Source organism: Onychostoma macrolepis, chromosome 19, assembly GCF_012432095.1.
Source record: "Onychostoma macrolepis isolate SWU-2019 chromosome 19, ASM1243209v1, whole genome shotgun sequence".
In the NCBI taxonomy this organism is placed as follows: Eukaryota; Metazoa; Chordata; class Actinopteri; order Cypriniformes; family Cyprinidae; genus Onychostoma; species Onychostoma macrolepis.
Window position 1 is genome coordinate 12,563,054 of NC_081173.1, and position 20,324 is coordinate 12,583,377.

At 36.3% G+C, this 20,324-nt stretch overlaps 1 protein-coding gene across 2 annotated transcripts in view; it reads right to left on the reverse strand.

Moving 5' to 3' along the window:
* The window catches only part of ctnnal1 (catenin (cadherin-associated protein), alpha-like 1), a 63,715-nt gene that overhangs the window by 25,366 nt on the left and 18,025 nt on the right, over positions 1-20,324 (reverse strand). For both annotated transcript variants that reach the window (XM_058752904.1, XM_058752903.1), the window contains exons 2-4: positions 10,747-10,936; positions 4,135-4,322; positions 2,645-2,764 (exon numbers count right to left, since the gene is read on the reverse strand). In XM_058752904.1, the coding sequence (XP_058608887.1) occupies positions 2,645-2,764; positions 4,135-4,322; positions 10,747-10,936 (498 nt within the window). The remainder of the gene's footprint in view (positions 1-2,644; positions 2,765-4,134; positions 4,323-10,746; positions 10,937-20,324) is intronic.

Here is a 20,324-nt window from a genome sequence, read left to right on the forward strand (position 1 = left end):
CTGAGGAAAACAAGAATCCACAAGACAAATATGAGAAAACATGCAATGCCTCGAGTGCTTTCAAGTGTTCTGAAATCTCGCCTTAGGTTTAAGGCTGGAATTACACTGTGTTATCATTTTAGTTCAGTTAAGATTTCCACAAAGTGCTTATGAAACACATCTGACTGAATCATAATCACTAATGTTTCTAACAAATCAAGTGCACTTGACTTGAATCTTAACCATCTGACGCAGGCTGTCAGGAGATCTACAGAACTGAATTCATTCAAAGTGTTCATTTTTCAAGGTCTTGCTTAGAATGAAGGGTAAATTTGGTCCTTGGTAGAGAGAGCATTGACATAATGCCTTCCACCGACACTGAGCGAGCTGGAATATAACTCAATAGAGCTGCGCTCACTCGACGCGCCGTGAGGCATTAGGGATTTGTGACTGACAGACTGTGTATGTGCATGACGGAGAGAATGAGAGGAACCTGATCTCTCTCACCCCGGCTGGGAGCCATGGTTCACAAAAGGAGAAGTGATTATCTGTTATTATGTTCTTCTGAATAAAACTGAAAAGATGGAGGCCGCAGATTGGCAGGAAAGCTCTGCAGAGATAGGAACGTGATGTGTTTGTGAAACATTATCAAACACATACAGAAGCTTCCTGTTTGAAATGAGACAGCCTTTCCTATCAGTTCTCGGTGTCATTCATATTCATATTACTACTTTCCTAATCATGATGGGACTCCGGAGGAGGCCTTGTGAGGAGAACCGGCCACACACTTCAAGAAAAATCAGTTGAAACCAGTTTCTGATGGGGCTAGTTTAATATGGTTTCATGTGGTGATCAAGCAATCGCGAAGGCCAATATTGAGCCACAATGAGAGCAATAGTGTTAGCACACTTTTGGATCCCAATGTAAATCAGTACTACACTGGTCATAACCCACTCTACTATATAGATCAGGGATTTTCAAAATCTTTGATACCAAGAACCATCCAAAAATTGGGATAACCTTGCAAGAGACTGACTTCCTAAAATATAGTAAAATATAGAAAAATAGTAAGTGTAATAAAGACAACACATTGTTTGCGAAATAAAACTGGCCTTTATATTGTTTAATTATTATTGTAATTATTATTTATATTGTCATTTCACTAAAGTATAAAGCATACTATTTACTAAAATATTATCTGAAAAATATTTGTTGTATTAAATTGACTATGTACTTTCTACAGACTGTTAAGAGTAGTGTGGCATATAAATCTGAAGGGAAATATTTTAATTAAATATTTATTCAATTAAAATTTATTTGTAGAAATTCATAGTATACAAATATAAACTACATTGCCTTGAAGAAGAAATTAAATATTTCTAAACATTTCTACAAATATTTGTAAAAAAAAAAAAAATCCATAAAACAATAGGATTTGATTTGTTTTTATTTATTACTTAAAATCTATGGCTGTCCATACAATTACATTAAAATGTAGTACTTTAAAATGAATAAAGCAATTAATGAAGATTTCCAGTCTACAAAAACAGAACAAGTGGCCCTTCACACAGAACGCATTTTTTCATTCCATTGTTTTTCTATGCAAACATGCAGACGTTTTTGACCATTGCCATCTTTTGCAGCATCTTGCATTTGACGCAATGTTTTAACCCACGATGATTCTTTGTGAACTGCCCCCTAAAATAGTCAAACCTATCTTTTTCAGGCAAATTTTCAGCAGATCCATTAGCAGCCCCATACGGACCCCAGTTTAAAAGCTCTTGCTCTATATCAACATCAGCATCAGCTTTTGACAAACCCATATCTAATCTCCACCCAGCAGCAAAACCAGCTTGACCATATGCAGGTATGATATGTTTTTTTTTCCAACAGAGCATTGATAATGAAAAAAATTCTAGCATTAATTTATAAACAGTACAATTCCCTGATCTTGCATATGTTTTTGCATTGCAAACACATGCTGATATGAGCCTTAAAATTGTGAATTCCTGTTAATAAGCACCACTAGCGTTTCGCTCCATCCATCTGTTCTGCACTGCGGTCGAGTGTATCTTATCCCAAAGGTTTTTATCAGTGGAGTTTGAGAGCTGCTGATTGAAATTGCAGTGTGCAACACAGTTCAGTTCTTATAACTAAAATCCCTCCATTATCTTCCCCTTCTCCCCTCATCCAATGTATAAATCTACACAGGCTATACACATCTGCCATAGGAAGTGTCCTTATCAGTGTTTGATTATCTGTAAAGTGAAGTGAGGGAACGATGGAGGGTGAGCAGGGGGATGGATGTGTGTGTGTGTGTGTGTGTGTGTGTGTGCGCGTTTTTGTGACAAATGAGGACATAAATTTGTATAATGACAAGGGTATGACATAGGTATTACAAGGAGAAGGTGACTTTTCAGGACATTACCCCATGTCCCCACTTTTCAAAATGCTTATAAATCATGGAGTGTATTGAAAATCTGAAATAGCACAAAGTTTCCTGTAAGGGGTAGGGTTAGGTGTAGGGTTGGTGTAGGGCAATAGCACATACAGTTTGTACAGTATAAAAACCATTTCGCCTACGGGATGTCCCCACTTTTCACAAAAACAAACGTGTGTGTGTGTGTGTGTGTGTGTGTGTGTGTGTGAGAGAGAGATCACTTACATTCTGTCTGTCTCCTGTGAGATGGGCAAACTCTACCATCTCGTTCCCAAATTGGCTGAAGATTTGGACAAATTCCTGAAAAGTGCTGACTCTCTCCAGCTGCTCCAGGGTAACCAGCACCTGCACACATACATAAAACCCATGTCTTTCTCAGCTACAGCCCTGAGAAATTTTTTTTTACTGCATAAAGGTTGCTTTCATAATGTTTCATTTAGAAATGAGCTTTATCTCACATGTCTGTCCTAAGAAATAAAAATAGACTCAACTGAGACAACTGCTGATATACGGTAAGAGCATAGAGGCACTGTGGCAAATCTGAGCATAGTGTGTGAAGCTGTTGAGATCGCTTCCAAAAGTCTTTCGATTACTAGGGATCTGAGAATAAAGAAGAACTTTGCTCCATTTAATCTCACTGTATAGAAAACAATTGAGATATGTGTGTGTGTGTGTGTGTGTGTGTGTGTGTGTGTGTGTATTATTATAAACTTTTGTGATAATTATTATTATTGTTATCAAATTAAATGAAACTTTTTAAATTGAAGTTGTCCAACAAAAATTTAATTTATTTTATAATAATAATTATCAGAATGAATAAATTTTTATATATATATATATATATATATATATATATATATATATATATATATATATATATATATATATATATATATATATATATATATATATATATATATATTTAATTTTCTTTACATTTTCTGACAATTATTATTATTATAAAAATAAATTAAACTTTTTGTTGGACAACTGCAACATACAGACATACTTTTAAGTATTTCAATAGCTACAACAGTTGCAACCGTTCCATAACATAGTAGTTTTAACATGGCAAAGTTTCTTAAACAAGAAAAATACTCTTAAATTCTTAAACTCCCAAATTTAAGTTACATATTAGTAGTGGTCATACATGCTGAGTCACACCGCAGAAACTGTGCTTAAAGAGCAAAGAGTATGTGTAGGAAAAAAAAACCTCTTATAATGTACCAAATAGGCTCAGCGGAAGCAGTCCGAGACACTCGCATGGGAGAAAATTGATAAGGGAAGCCTCTATTTGAGGTTAGCTAGCAAGGAGTGGGCGTTATCAGGAATGGTCAGGGACAAATTCAATTGTGTTTCTCTCTAATGGAGAGCTGTTCTGCTGCCTGGCCGTCCAAACATCACTAACTGGACATGATTAGCTCCAGATCTGAGAGCACAAACAGGCGCACACACATAGACACTGTCCACTTCCTCATCTCACCGACATGGATGTTAAGACAGGCCTCCTACTTTATCCTGTGCTATGTCTCTTCAATTATCTCCAAAGCAGAAGGACTCTAAATATGTGGCCATGCAGTGATAGCATCTGAGAGCACCCACTAGCCTGTGTGTGTGCCTGTGTACTCTTGTACTTGACAGGAAAAGATGAGTGCCATTTTGAGTGCTTGTAAAGGCCAGTGCACAAGTACTTGGACCCAGCAGACAATACGTACTTTGTTGCGAGAGCTTATGATCTGTTTGATAACGATGCAGTCTGCAAGCACCAGGACTTTGGTAACAGAGGAGAGCAGCATGCGAGCAGCTTTCACCATGCCAGTCCTGTCACTAAACACCGTGCTGCGCCCGTCACCCTCACACTGCTCCAGACTGGACACATCCGTCAGCTGAGCTATGGCAGTGCCTGCAGGAGAAAAGGCAAGAATGTAAGAAAAGTGCACACACAACTTTTCAAATGGGGTTGGTAAGAATTTTTCATGGTTTTGGTATCTTTGCATTTGTTTGATCAAAAAAAAGAATCAAACAGTAATATGAAATATTATTACCATTTCAAATAACTGTTTTCCTTTTTAGTATTCTTTAAAATGTAATTTATTCCTGTGATATAAATTAAAATGTAATTTATTCCTGTCATTATTCCAGTCTTCATTGTCACATGATCCTTAAAAATCTCAAAATCATTCTAATATGCTGATTTGCTACTCAAGAAACATTTCTTATCATTATCAATGTTGAAGAATACTTATTTTTATGATTCTTTGATTAATAGAAAGTTCAAAGTTATTACAACACTAACCCAAACCATAAAAACTACAAATGTTTTAGAATAAAAAAATAAAAACATTTTTACCTTTTGATTCAGATTTAGCCAACTTTTTGGGACATTTTTTTTTTTAATTCATCCCCAAAATATAGCTGCAATAGGCCACAAAAAGTATTCAGACACTTTTGAGACACTTTCAAATTTATGAATGTCATTGAGGCAACTCTATATAAATCCTCACTAGCACTGAAACTGCCCAGTGAGAAACACTTCAGGTCATGAAAAACAAATACACACACATAACATGGCTTCTCCCTTAATAACAAACACTTCTAGTTAAATAAACAAGCATTCATAAAACTGCCACTGCTTTGAAACAAAAATATGCAATTTCAATAAGTTCATTCAACCTCAGCGCACATTAAGTCACACACCATTTGATTATTTACAAAGCAATCCATCACTCCGGGTGGTCACTTTTCAAAACATCAATAAACATCTCACTTTCCTCAGTGGGCGTCTACTAGCACACAACCCTGTCTAGACACAAATACTATATGCTGGCTTATTTTTGGGCAGGGTGGCAGAGCTGGAGTGTCATGTCCCAGTTGGAACGTGCTGAAAGGACGCTTGATGAGTGCAGTTCCCTGCCTCGTGCCTCAATAAAGCAGTGTTATTCTGAGAGACGGAAAGACTGACAACATTCAAAAGTGAAAGGAGAAAGAGGCTGAGGAATACAGACAGACGTTTTAGACATAGAAATGAGAGTAATTTCTGAGGGGAAACAGCTCTGTTCCATGTTAAATGACACATTTGTCCATCTGAAGACACCGTCCTGATTGCATCCGACAGCTTTTCTTTGTTAAATCTCAAAGCGGTTTTAACAATCAAGGTGCCTTGTGCAGAACGCTGCATTGTGGGGCAAATTACTTTGCCAGTTTGTGCACATCTATCCATAGTCATCTGACTGGGCACAATGCCCACATTTCCTGCTCTGTTGGTTTTCGTCTCTTGTTTAGCAGCGGCCATACTGAAACAGTCTTGTTTCTGGAAGGGATTGTTTGCTGCCTCTGTGTCTTTCCTAAGCTTTGAAGTGGCGTCTTTGTGGAAGCTTATAGCCGAATCCCTTGAGCGGCACCAGAAATGTGGTGCTGTCCTTAGCGGATGGCATTTTCAGCCAACTCTTTTTAGAGAGTTTCCTGCTTTAAAGAGACATGGCCTCAGGCGTTCGGCTTGCATAGAGAGTGAAACATTGAGATCTCTGCACCGATGCCCTTTAAAGATATCGTCTCAGCGTGCATCTGCTGCTTCTGAATGTACTTCATTAATTTAAAGTACTATAGTATCAATTAATGTAGCTCAAAATCTATCTGTCTATATAAGGCCGAGAGGTCCCTGAGAAGCAAGACAAGAAGAAAATAATGCATTCTCAGCAAAACTGTATCTAGAGTTTCCAACATTCAGGTTATGACAATGTTCAACTTTGTTTCAACTACAAATACTTTTATATCCCAGGGATTTTTATTAAAACTAACAGGTTTTCATTTTTTTTTTTTATTATATTAAGAACACATTAAAAAAAGTCTTGATAATTTATTTTTGCTTCTATGGATAGATTTTGTTTTACCCTTGTTTCCGGCCCAGATGTTCAGTCTTAAAAATCAGAAAATATATTTTTTAAAAACTATAATCATTTAAAAGGATGAAATACACATGAAGAATTTTGCTATTTATTTTGTGAGAATTAATTATAGTCATTTTTACACAAATAAGTTAATTCAATAAAACAAATCGATTCATTTTGCTAAACTGAAGTTTGATTGTTACTAAGGAGACAAAATGATCAAAGCATGCTTGAGAAAAATCAAGGTAAAAATCATTTGGCAGACGAAAAGAATATTTTTTATTGTGTGTCAATGAAGCTGTAATTTATTTTCCAAATTCTAATCAAGCTGTAATTCTTTTCCAATTGTGCAAAAGTAAGAAAATATTATTTAATTGTATAAATTTAGAATACATAATGCGAGTTGTGATAAGACAAAGGAGTCGGCTGTTTTATTCATTCATTTGGATGAAAAAAAAAAATTACAAACAACTCCTGGAAATTGCTAATAAACAAAAGATTTATATGTAATGATATTTTATTTTATTTGTAAAAAAACACAAGAAGAAACAACCACAATGAATCATATGCAGTGCACTTTAAAACCACACAGACTTGTACTCAAAACACATCCTCCTCCATCCTTCCTGCCATTGAGAAGATGAAAGCAAATCACAGCAATGTAATCTCTACATTATTCAAAAAAAACTCCTGGATTTAAAGACGTGCAGGCCACTGTGTCACGTCTGTGGTTACACACAAAGTCACAGGTCATTTCTCAAATCAGGGCTTCCCCTTTTCAATGAAAGCTCCCTTTCATCTCCTTCAGATGATGTGCTCTTGTACCTCAGCTGAACTAGTTTAGTTATTCTATAAACAAAAAGATTTCACCACTCTATAACATCTGACTTATTCTCCTGAGAGGAATCTACTTGACTTTTTCCCCACCTGCCTAAATGTGTTTTGGGCTAAACTTTTGCCCGTCACACATGGGCGGCCCGTGTAATAATCAGGAGGATTAAATGCGTGGGTGAGCGTTCAAACACTGTGGGGAGTCTGATAACTAACTTGAAGCCAGTCTAATTCCGGTGTTGTTGCCCTGGGAGGTATGGGAAGGGAGGTGGGAGAGACCACCAACTATCTGTATTTATAGACACAGAACAGCTCCTATTATTTCAGACCAGAGGGACAAATGTAACCCACAACACACTTTGAGTCTTTGAGATAGTCGCATTTGATTGACAGCGCTTGTTTTGTTACTAAATACAGTCATGCAAAAAATTATTTGGACTCGCACTTGAAAGTGTATCAATTCATGACATTACATGATAAAATATCAGACTAAGTGGCATTTATTTCAAAGAAATTGATCAAAAATAAAAATTTAAAAATAAAATACATTTTTCATCTCTACACAATGAAATATGTTTGAAAAAATACTTTGAAACCGTTTTCAGTCAGAAATTTCACAAATGGCAAGTACATTTTGAAGTAGAAAGACTCGTAAAAACAGGCCTATTCCAATAATGTTTTATTAACAACTTCAAAAAAGAATTTTTTATAGTGCACTGCATTAATTCCCAGGGTACTAGTCTATTAAATAAGTTAATGCAGAAATAAGTAATTCTCAGAATCATCTAGTTTTTATACAAAGCCTCACAGATGTCAACTCATATCAAATTTATTTATTTCATAACTGCAGCTGCTTGCCTTTGTAAACCTCTTTAAACCGTCAGAACAGATCAAATCTCTTGGTGCGCGTGTTAGTTATTCTAAGAGCAAGCACAGCAACACTTCATCACAAACGAGAGATATGGAAACACATTTGTGGGGTATTTTTAGGCAAACTCTTGAGAGACAGATGGGACATCGAGAGTTTAATAGAAGAGAAACTGTAGCACTCTCCCTTTCACATACCCCAACAGATTCAGGCATCGCACAAAGAAAAAAAAACTGCTCTTGGTTCCATGCATCTCAAAACAGCAGCATCCATACAGTATGGATGTGAAAACCCCATTTTAATCAAATTATAGGCTTTAAATATATTAAACTGTGCATATTCATTTAAACCATGTATATTCATTTCAGCTTATAATAAAACTTGATAGACCAACTTTTTATGACATTTGGCAGTTGATTTTTCAATTGGCTACATCCCACATAATGACAAACTGATTTGGATAGACTGGAAGTTAATTAGTCTTTCAATTAGTATTTATATGAAACATAAAAATTAAGTTTAAGGTTTAAACTTGCTCACAGATGTCTTTCATGTTGATTGTCTCCATTTTGAGGATGTTAAATTTATTATACACTACTGTACAAAATTTTGAAGTCAGTAAATTTGTTAATAACTTTATTCAGCAAGATTGCATTACATTGATCAAAAGTGTCAGTAAAGACATGTATAATGTTACAAAAGATTTCATTATAATATCCTGAAAAATAAAACTATCACAGTTTCCACAAAAATATTAAACAGCAACTGTTCTCAACATTTCTGAAGGATCATGTGACACTTAAGATTTAAAGGGATACTCCACCCCAAAATGAAAATTTTGTCATCAATCACTTATCCCCCAGGGCTCTTGACTGCGACCAAAATGGCATTTGCAACCATTTTTTGAGAATGTGCGAGTAAAAATTCGCACTTGCTCCTAGCGTCTGCTTCATACAGCGCGTGCTGCAGAGCCGCGGCACATTGTAGCAGGAGTCAGATTTCACTGATCACGTGAAGAGTGGCGCTTTCAGCTCGAGCGCTTCAGGTGTAGAGTCTGGTTTACTCGCCGCTGCAGCACGAGCGCGAAGGTGCGCGCAGCGGACTGAGCGCAACGGAGGATTTGGTTTTCAAACTAAAGTAAAAGACCTCTTCTTAAACCAGAGAAGGTGAACGTTGGTAATGTTGTAGAAAAAAAAAAACATGCAAGTCCTGTCAGCTACAATCAGTTTAGTTTTACTTTTCTTTTTGTTTTTGTTTTGAAAAGTTTGTTATCTTTGCTGTTTACCTCACGTTATGCTATGGAGGCTTTCCTTAATTAATTTTTTTTTATATTATTATTTATTTGATTCCTCAGTGTTTGCTAAACATTCTGTAATTTATTAGTCGGTATATAGTACAGCATGTGATGTGTCCTATGCCATGCCTCGTCTTTTTCGTTTTTGTTAATAAATGTTATGTAAGCTAGTTTGTAATTGTAACTTACTGTTTTATTGTTGTTGTGCTTTTTAATTAAGAATAACAATGAATCCATCTTTTGTTTTAGTCTTAAAAGCTGAAAGGTGTACAGATATAAGCAAAACAGACAATTATCTTTTCTTGTAAAAGGTGACACCAAGATCGCGAATTTGAAAGTGAAAGCGCACACGAAAAAAGGAATTCCTGCTCTCAAAAATTAAATCACAAATAATACTGATGAAAAAGAACTGGTTGAATGTTGAACACTTTCGTTACCATATAACTATAAACTATGATAAAAGTTCATCAGCATGCATTGATCAACATTGATAAAATGTTGTAGCAAAAAAAAAAAAAATAATTATAATAATACTTGCAATCAAATTATGTGCTTGTGCAACTAGCAAAAGTGCCACCAGTGGGAAGAATGAATCTAGAGCCCTGACCTCCACGTCGTTCCAAACCCGTAAAAGCTTCGTCTTCGGAACACAATTTAAGATATTTTAGATGAAAACCGAGAGGCTTGTGACTGTCCCACTGACTGCATAGTAAATTGCACTGTCAAGGTCCATAAAAGTATGAAAAATGTAGTCAAAGCAGTCCATCTGCCATCAGACGTGCAATCTGAATTTTATGATGCAATGAGAAGACTTTTTGTGCGCAAAAAACAAAAACACAATTTCGACTTTATTCAACGTTTTCTGCTAAATTGTGTTCCGAAGACGAATGAAGCTTTTACGGGTTTAGAACGACATGGGGGTAAGTGATTAATGACAAAATTTTCATTTTGGGGTGGAGTATCCCTTTAAGTAATGGCTGCTGAAAATTGTAAAAATTTTGAACATTAGTGTATATAAATGAAATACTCATTTTTGCAGGTGGCATTTCAATGATTGAATATTATCATGATCTTATGTTTCTTGAAGTACCTCATATGTTGTATGTATGATATCATGTTTACTGTTATAAAGAAAAAATAGAATCATTAGAAAATGCATTTACAACATTTTCAGTTATATGTCTCTGAATTTTCCATTTTATTTATACTTCCTTAAATTCAATTTGACGTGCAATTCCTATATGCTACATCAATTAAATTAAATTTGAAAGGAATTTCAAATCAATTTTGCATGGTGTACAACCCTGACAGGCAGTCCTGTGTTTGTTGACAAGTTCCACAATGTTTAACCCAGCTGTCCATTTCCTGTTCCTCGTTGCCTGGTAACTCTACTCATTAAAACTGCTTATGTGTCATTACTCTTCCAGTTGAGTAGTGTCAGACTAACCTGCTCTCCGTGCCTCAAAGCAAGCCAGTCCCATCTCGTCCTTCAAGTCTTCATTCTCTGCTGCAATGGCTTCACCCACCGCCACGAAGCGGCCAACTGCAACACTGACCGCCTGCCCCACTCTCTGGATGGCCCGTAAGGTCTTCTCCGTCTTCTTGAGCTTGTCTTTGTGATTGATCAGTGTGGTAATCTGGAAAGAGACAAACAAAGCAGTGTTTAGCAAAATAATGTTTAATATATGGTACATATTTCAACACAAAAGACAATAAGAAGTTTTTGCATTTTGCATCTTTGAAAGAAGTCTCTTACGCTCACCAAATCTGCATTTATTTGATCAAAAACATGGTAATACTGTGAAATATAAATGCAATTTAAAATAACTGTTTTCTATTTTAACATTTTAAAATCTAGTTTATTCCTCTGATGGCAAAGCAGAATTTTCAATGGAAATGACTCCAATTTGATCAATCTAATGTGTCATTGCTGAATAATTTCTTCAAGAAAAAAAAAAATTGCTGACCCCAAACTTTTAAATGGTAGAGTAAAATGCCTGTACAATGGAGAAAGAACAGGATAACAAAGAGTACAAGAATCACTCTCACACTTTCAGATACAAATCACAGTTACGGTCTTCTGTCTGTGTCAGGATTGACTTCATCAATCATTTACTCAGAGCCCTTTACAATTTCCGTTCTCAAGAGCTGAAATCCCTCACCTCCTGCTGATGGGTAATGGCAGGTGGTCTGCTAAAGGAAACGTTTAATTGGAGTACAACAGCAGGGAGCATGGACAACACAAGTGCCTGAGAATAATACACTAAAACAGGCCACATGAAGCAAACAGGAGCCTACATGTGCTACTGCCAACCAGTCAACAACAATATGACAAGTTTAAAAAAAAGCCTTCACTGAGAAGAATCCTTTTAGAAAAATTATGCAAATAATGTCCTTCCCAATATTTCAAATTTTAGCTTCGAATTGCACATAATCAGCGACAGATTTCTCCTGCTCAGCAGCATACATTTCAGCATGGATATTGAATGATGAATGAATCTCGTACGCTTCATATTTACATTCCTCACGAGTGAGTCATCTGGGGTTTGACGTTTGGCATCATCCATCTATCTTTCCTGAATTCACTTAAAGGGGCTATTTCCCAGCTTACAGGAAACTTTCTGAGTACTTTGGCAAGGTTCTTTCAAAAGATATTTAAGTCTTAAAGGTGCAGTAGCAAAAACAGCCTGTTTAATTCTGATGGTCAAAGATATAGATGAAAATAGTCATGAAAACTAACTTGTGACGAAATATTGACCACATATGGACTTCAGGGAAAGCAATAAAATGGTACACATGTAAAACTGTGGAGACTTCACACTGTTCATTTTGCTTTGAGCTGTTATAATTTGTCATTCTGAGGGAGTTCTTTGAATCATTCCCATGCAGTCTTATGTCGACACCCACATACAGAAGGAGAGAGTGATAAATCGAGGGGGAGGTGTTTCTACGTCATCCTGTGGTCCAGCGCTCGCTCTGTGTCTGACACATCTCCCTGAAGATGGCTGTAATCAGACGCTCAGGTGAGAGATAAAGGGCCCTGTCCCTGCCTCACCGCTCCTCCGACCGATATTGGACGGCTACGAGCTGTCCTGCCAACAAAATGAGGGCCATCCATGAGTCATAGATGGAGAAAAATGAAACATTCCCTGAGGGGGGGAGAAAATCCAGTTGGAGGATAAAGGGTGTGAGGGGGCTGTGAACAATGGAGAGTTGAATGGTTCAATGTTGACATTACGTCAACAGTTCTGGAAAAGCACCACGTATTATGTTTATTCAGAGTTCAAGATGCTTATCTCACAATCTTCGGCTCAGGCGGTATGATGGTATATGTTGTGCAATGGACAACAAAAAAGGAGAAAAAAGGTACTGATCCTGCTGTACTGTTAATATCATGGTATATAAATTGTGCGAAACAAAAAAAATAATAAATAAAAATACATTCTTTAAATTTTATGCAGCATTTATTTGATCAAAAATAACAAAAGCTATAATGTTAAATAAAATAATTATAGTTTCAAATGTTATTCATGTGATGGCAAAGCTAAATTTCCAGCATCATTACTGCAGTCTTTAGAGTCACATGTTCAGAAATCATTCTAATATGCTGATTTGTGCTCAAGAAACATTTTTCATTATTATCAATGTTAAAAATATTTTTTTCATGATTCTGTGACGAAAGAAAGTACAAAAGAATTTGTTTACATTATAAATGTATTTACTGTCACTTTTGATCAACCTTGCTGAATAAAAATATTAATTTAATTTTTAAAAATTCTTACTGACCAAAAACTTTTGAACTATATAGCATATATATCATAATATAAAATCACCCATACCGACTACATATTTGGTCATACCCTTAATTCTGCTGATGGAAATGTTGGCAGGCGACTGTAGTGCGAGTAAATGAGTGAGGGAGTGTTTGAGTCAGTGTGTGAATGTGTGTGTGAATCCTGCATGGCCTCAGTAAAGGTAATGTTGTGGTGACACTCACATGTCCTTCAGCAGTGGCAGTGCTCCAGAGTGAGACACTGACCCAAGACCGGCTCCAGTCTTACTCGCTGAAGTCAGACCACAGAAACACGAGAAAGGTCTTAAGATCCATGCACACAAACTGTTTAAAGCATTGGCACACATGTCTCTGAGTGAGAAGCACAGGCTGAGTGAAAGTGAGAAAGCACCGTGTGTATTTTTATGTGTCAGAGGGAGAGGGTGGTGGCGCTCATAACTTCCTGTTGCTGGATTAGCACATGGCCCACTCTGGCTATGTCAACAAAAAAGACGCTGCATAAAAAACACATTGATTCAACACAGCTATCGCTTCTGTCTAAACGCCACTGGCAGTGCCAAAGCCCAGAGGGCTATTTTTATCTTGTGCAAAGATAAAGCTGAAAACTCGCTTGTTGAAATACTTTTTCTAAACTTGAACAAACACCATATGACATTTGGTTTGTTCAAATAAAGCAAGTCTTCTGTGAACTGCCTTATACAATATGTGCTTATAAATGACACAATGCGCTAAACAAAACCAAAACAGGAAGCTGTGAATCAATTCAGTGTGATTTTTACCTGACAACAATGTCAAGCGAGCTGAAATGATGCTAGACTATATATTTTATCAGTATGTGCACAGTGTGGTCCGTTTCAGCACTAAATACATCAAAGGCGTCTCTCGATTGCTCCAACAACGAAATATATTTCTCTAAGGGCCAGTATTTGACTACAGATCAAGATATTGAACAAAAGCTGGAAATGCCTGCATGAACCTCCCATGGTTTCTGTTAGATTGGGTTTGAAAGAAACGGAAAAGTAAAGAGATGTCTCAAAAATTAGGCTCTATATTGATTTGTAAGAGTGAGTTCTCACTGCTGCACTTTTTTTATGTCTGGGCTGGGCTGTAATAAAAGAAGAATATATTTGCCAGGCTAACTAATCGGTTGATATTATCTGCACTAGCTAATAACCATTCCCACATAGTCGATTAAAAGTCTAAACTTGAGCATGGATGTAAAAAATGTCCAGTTTATTGATACTTTAAATAATCTTTATACATAAACTCCCGGGCCTAGACTTTTAAGACTATTGGTGAAAATGCTTCTATTTTGCATTTTGATCATTTATTACCATTTTTCCTTTTTTAACAAATCATATTATCAGCATAACTTGAGGGACCAGTTTTGTTTTTTGTTTTTTTAAATACACAGACTTTAATTTTATTCTCATGCACAAATGCACTTCTTTGATTTGTAACCTAGAATTATTGCAGAAACTTACATTTTTCTTATTAGTTTTATATCATAATGTTTCATTAATTAAAAAAAAAATCGAATTCACTGTGGGCAGCGCTCTGACATATCAGGTAGAGTTTCGGGTCACCTCGGTTCGAGCCTTGGCTTGAGGTCCTTTCCTGATCCTGTTCCCCTCTCCATTCGTTTCCTATTTCTGCTTAACTGTCCTGTCCAATACAGGCTTAAAATGCCCTAAATTTCAGATTTCCAAAAATTTATGAGCCCCATTACATCAGCCATCATCCACATTGCTTTCTAGATATTGGCATTGCGAAGCCCATTTCCATAAACTATTACTGAGGAGACAAAAAGGCCGCACCATTATGAAAGGAGACATGAAGGACAATCAGAATGTATTTATATTGACATCAGATGCATATGACAGCTGTTCTCAAGCAGCCTATACATCTATCACATTCCATTTTCTGTTGGATGTTTGTTAGCTAATGTTTCATATGAATCTGATCACCCTCATAAAACAAATCACTCTGGAAAGACATCTTGAGCAAAACAAGATTTAGTTACTATGAAAACCATTCCCGTTGATAAGTACAGCAAGATGACTAAACCCTGAATGAAAAACAGCCCTGATAATTCACTGCACAACATAAATTGTAGGTATATGCCAAACAGTGGCAGATGGATTGTGGGCTCAACAAGCTTTATATTAAATTACTTTTTGAAATAGACAACAAAACAAACACAAAGTGCATTCAAAGTTCAATAATAGTGATTTTTAATAAAAAAATGTTTATAGAAATCACATTTTTAAACTGGTTCAGTCTCGCATGCCTGTTTGTGTCCATTCTAACTGCACTAAAATATGAACGACTGCCCTTGTAAGAAGTGGAGCTCAACCTAAATTTTAAAGGTGATGAATACGGTTTGACTAAACGACTGAAATGGGATATCGCAATGGCATGACCCGATACAATGTTATTGCACTTTGACACAAATTACGCAATTCTGCTGCCAAAAAAGCATTTCCCGGGAAAAACGATATGCATTCCACTTTTATCACAGTCTATCAGAGTGAAAGATGAAAGAGATCCTTTTAATTTCCAGAGCTGTACCTGTGGAGAACGAAAGCTCCATCACACTCTTTTCCAATCTCACGCTGGGTTAAAGGACAGAAAGAAGATAAAAGATGAAAGTGATAAAAAAAAAAGGATGATTTAAAAAAATTAAGAAGTGATCACATAAGTTGGCGTGCTCTGAAAGCATCCATGTGACTCATCAAGTATGAGGAGATATTTGTACCAAAAACACATCATGACATTATGACAGCTCACTCAATCATGCCATAGGGCAAAAGCTGTTTAAGCTAACAGTAATTAAACATTTGTCTGACATTGTATGAGGAATTAAGTCATTATCATCCATCTTGATGCATCCCAAAGATGGTCTTCAAGTTAAAAGACTACTGAAAAATTTCTACTAATATAAGATGATTTAAAGATACCTTAGATTTCAATTCAAATCTACACCATTTAATCCTTCAGGTTAATTATCATCAAGTTTTCCATTTCTACCAACAACACTTATTGTGAAAAAAGCAGCACTGATATATAATCGTCCTTTTGGAAATGTAATCATAACTCCTTGAGCATTCAGATGCTACCTGATGCATAGATGTGAGTTTTACACAAGGGAGTAGAAGAGGTCATGAAAAAATGGGCACAATACACTCTGCATTGCTATTGGCTAGGTGAAGGTACATTGGGTTCTCTGGTTGAAATCTAATAAGACAGAAAGAGAGATAATTAAGACCAGTAAAACAGGTAGCAAGTGCCAGGTCTGAATAGGAAACTGGCACATTGGCACTTTGCTTATTTATTGTGACTGGAACTGGACTGGATGAGCTCATCTTACAGTATAAAGCAGATATAAAGTGATAAACACTTTGGGAACATACCCAGACTCAATTTATCTGTTGAGATTTAAAAGCCAACAACAAGTGGACACTTTGCCTTCCCATTAGGCCACAAGAACTTAGATATAAAAAAATCTATTTTAAGTGCCACAAGCGAGGTTAAATGCTTAAATGTGAATAAATGTAAGTTTTGTAAACACATTTCTTTCATGAGAATTCTCAGAAGATTTTAGCATGGTAATGAATATGACAATGTTAATGTATTTGGTGTTGGCGGAATAGATCTGCTACACTTTTGCTGCTGCTGTTGGTTATCGCAGTGGTTGTTGCTGCTGCTGCTGCAAGTACAGGAACTTACTACTGCCAATACATACACCCATACGGTGCTGTGAGTATTTAAAACAAACTGCTGATGCACAAATAGCATATATAATAACCCGTATCAGATCTATTCAGGTGGAGCTGGGGAAGGTGCAGGGTTTCATGACAGAACTTGACATTTATACTACACACCTGCTAGGGTTGCACAGTTCAGGGAAAAATCTAATCGAAATATTATACATGCAAAAATGTAATTTAAAAAAAAAAAACTCAGTTTGCTTGTTTAAAAGACACATTTTGTCCAAGAATTTTGTGATTACACACCAATATGATTATAATAATTATTATAATTATATTTTATTTTTATAGTAATAACAACCACAATTATTATTATTAAATGAAAGTATTACACTAAGAAATGCTGCAAATGTAATTACAATGTAAAAGAAAAGTAATCACCAGAACATGAGCTGCTTGTGTGTAAATAAACACAGTGCTGCGCTTCTCTCTGAAACATAGTGCATATATATATCGTTTTCATTAAATAGCGGCCTTTGAAATTGTGACACTGTATAGGCTAATTATATTTTTCTGTTACAATCACATTACTATCATACTGCAAGTCAACGACGCTTCCACCATCTTTAATTGCTAAAATGACCTCAGGTATCCCCTTACAATAACATACAACACAGGCCCAACTAAGGAATTGTTTTTCTGCTCACATACATACTCTCTTCATGGTGATTAAAGCACAGACTACACCTAAATCAAACCAGAGGGGCTAGTGATAAGGTACCACAGGTCAACAATGTACAAAGACTCACTGATCTATTCCCGTACACTCATTACGGCACAATGTTTGGCTAAAGCCAAACAGGCAGAGCCAAACGTGAAGCCAGAGCACATGTGCACTGTACATCGCAGCGACTGAACTTGCTATATAAACAAAAAGCTAATGAGAAAAGGGTGCTTTTCTACCTTGGCATGCAAGAACAAGCATACCGGCCATTGTTGGGATATCTTCAGGCTCCACATGAAGGCTGCAGACCACCACATTTGTTTTGCATGCATTCCTGGCGTTTTATCCCTTTAACACGCCTGATAGGTTATATGATGGTGGTCTTGTTATTATTAGATTAGGTGGAACCATAATTTCCCAGGCTTGGAAAATTTGCTCATCATGAAAATGTATGTGCAGATACAGCATATCTATGAACTTAAGAGCCATTCAAGTTCACAGAGTAGAAATTAATCATATTTTTCTTTTATTCCTTCAGGTCATGCGGTGAGATTCTGAGATTAATACAGTTCCAACTTTCTATCACAGACATGTATTATTTGAAAAAGTCAGCACAATGGGAAAAGTTCTCTTTGATCTGTGTTTGCAGACTACATCTGAGCTGATATGACAGGAAAGTGTGGTCTCCTGTACCTGCAAACTCAATACAGCAGACATGCAGGGCTCCTTTTCACTGTGATTTAACGCAGATGTGCCTTTGCAGAGAGATGAATGGCTAGATGGGGAGGGAAATGGGAAGAAGTAGTACATAGTGCTGTTGGAATGCTGGGGCTAATAATACCCAGTGATTGGTGAGCTTTGTGCCCTGCCAAGAATCACTGGCTGCACAACAGCACGGATGTCAAACTGCTCGGCCATTTAATCACTCTTTATACGGTCAGCGTTTAACTCTATTTTACCCACACTTGCTCTGCGTTAATGCCATCTGTTAAAACAAGATGTATGGTTTTGGAGTGGCACAACCTAAAATATAGTAGTGAGCATTTATTATCAATACTTGCTATCATCCACAGTGAGTTACAGTACACTAAACACAGGACACTAAAGGGACTTGAAGGGAAGTGCTTGTGGGTACAAAGGTGTTACATCAGGCTTGTGACCTCAGTTGCTCTTCAGTTTCCAGACATTGCATATTTGGAACCAGCCACTTTTGTGTTTGCAGCTCAGATCCTTGAAGACAGCAATCACAATACATTTGAGAGTGAAGCAGAATATTCTATAATAGAGGAAATTATACAAGGCAGGATTTGATTATATCTTTTGGGTTTTGACTGGATATACTAGACTGATATTAGTGGAACATGAAGTCAAAAATTAACATATTTACTTCTCAACACATGAGTGTTCTTTTACGGTGAACACTAAATAATGGTGCATATTATTCCAAAGAAACAAAAAAAATAAGTATTAGGTTTTAAAAGTATTTTCCAAATTTAATATTATTACAATTTTAATCTTTCTGTCATGAGATCACATACTGACAGACATAGTTTTTAACAGTAAGGATGAAAATGAAAACAAATCATGATTCAAAATACTCTAACACTGAGCAGGGAAAAGATATGTTGTCAACTTACTGCTGTAAACATTTAATTAATATCCCTGATAATGTGTCTATTAGTTTAGGCATTAGTACAGTTGCAAGATAAAAACTTCTTAAAAAAATATATATATATAAAAATATTTTAGAGACATGCTATGCTTAATATTTTTCCTGACACAGTATAAAAACATAAGAAATGTATAATATTCTTTATATTTATATATAAAAATATAAGCTAAATGTAGCTATATTTTAAAAAGGGGGTCCCTTGTAAACAATCATATCATACTGTATTTAATATAAAGACCACTTTTCACAAATCACTCAAATCCTGATGTATAAAATCCAGTCTTCTACACATCTTTCTCTTTGAATATCATGTTCCACTTTCATAAACATCAGATTACAAAAGGTAAAATGTCTTCCAAATATCATGTCAATTTTGCCATTATTTTTCCACCAATGCAGCATCTGTTACATCAAAAGCATGCACTAATAAAAAATGCACAATAAGACCAAGGGCATTAAGAAATTTCTGTCTTTCACAAGTGAAGTGAACACATCCTTAAAAAGGTCTGCTATAGTTCAAATATATATGTCATCTGAAATTCATGTGTCCCAGGGCAGACTGATAAAAAGCTTCCAGATCTCTTTGCAGTACATGTCCTCCTCACCGCTCCACGCTCATTCAGCGGATTCAGCGGAGCACAATAAAGCCCTTTCATTCTGCAGCTCTGATGTAAGCGTGATTACCGACTCGAGAGGAAGGGGGGAGCTGGCAACGTGACCGCTCACTGAAACTTCTCTCACAAATACCAAAAGCGCACAGCCACTCTGACCTTGTCATTACTGTAAGAGTACACCATTAAATAGAGGGCAAAGGTGAGGTACATTAAGGTGGAGAGAGCACAGAACAAGCATCCTGAGGTACACTGTGGATTTGCAGAACTGGTCAAACACTCCACACCAACCTTAAGGGTTTTGATCCTCAAGTTCATTCTTTAACATCAAAATGTTAAAACTGATTTTTCATTTTGTAATGCTGTTTTTGCCCTTTTTTGCCTTTTAAATTGCAAAGGTGGCCCAGAAGCACTTCTGAAGTGGCATGTCGGTGTCTTTACACAGACTGTTTAATGCTGCTCAGAACTGATATAAATGGATTTTTACAACAATTACAACCTGGATACTTTGACAC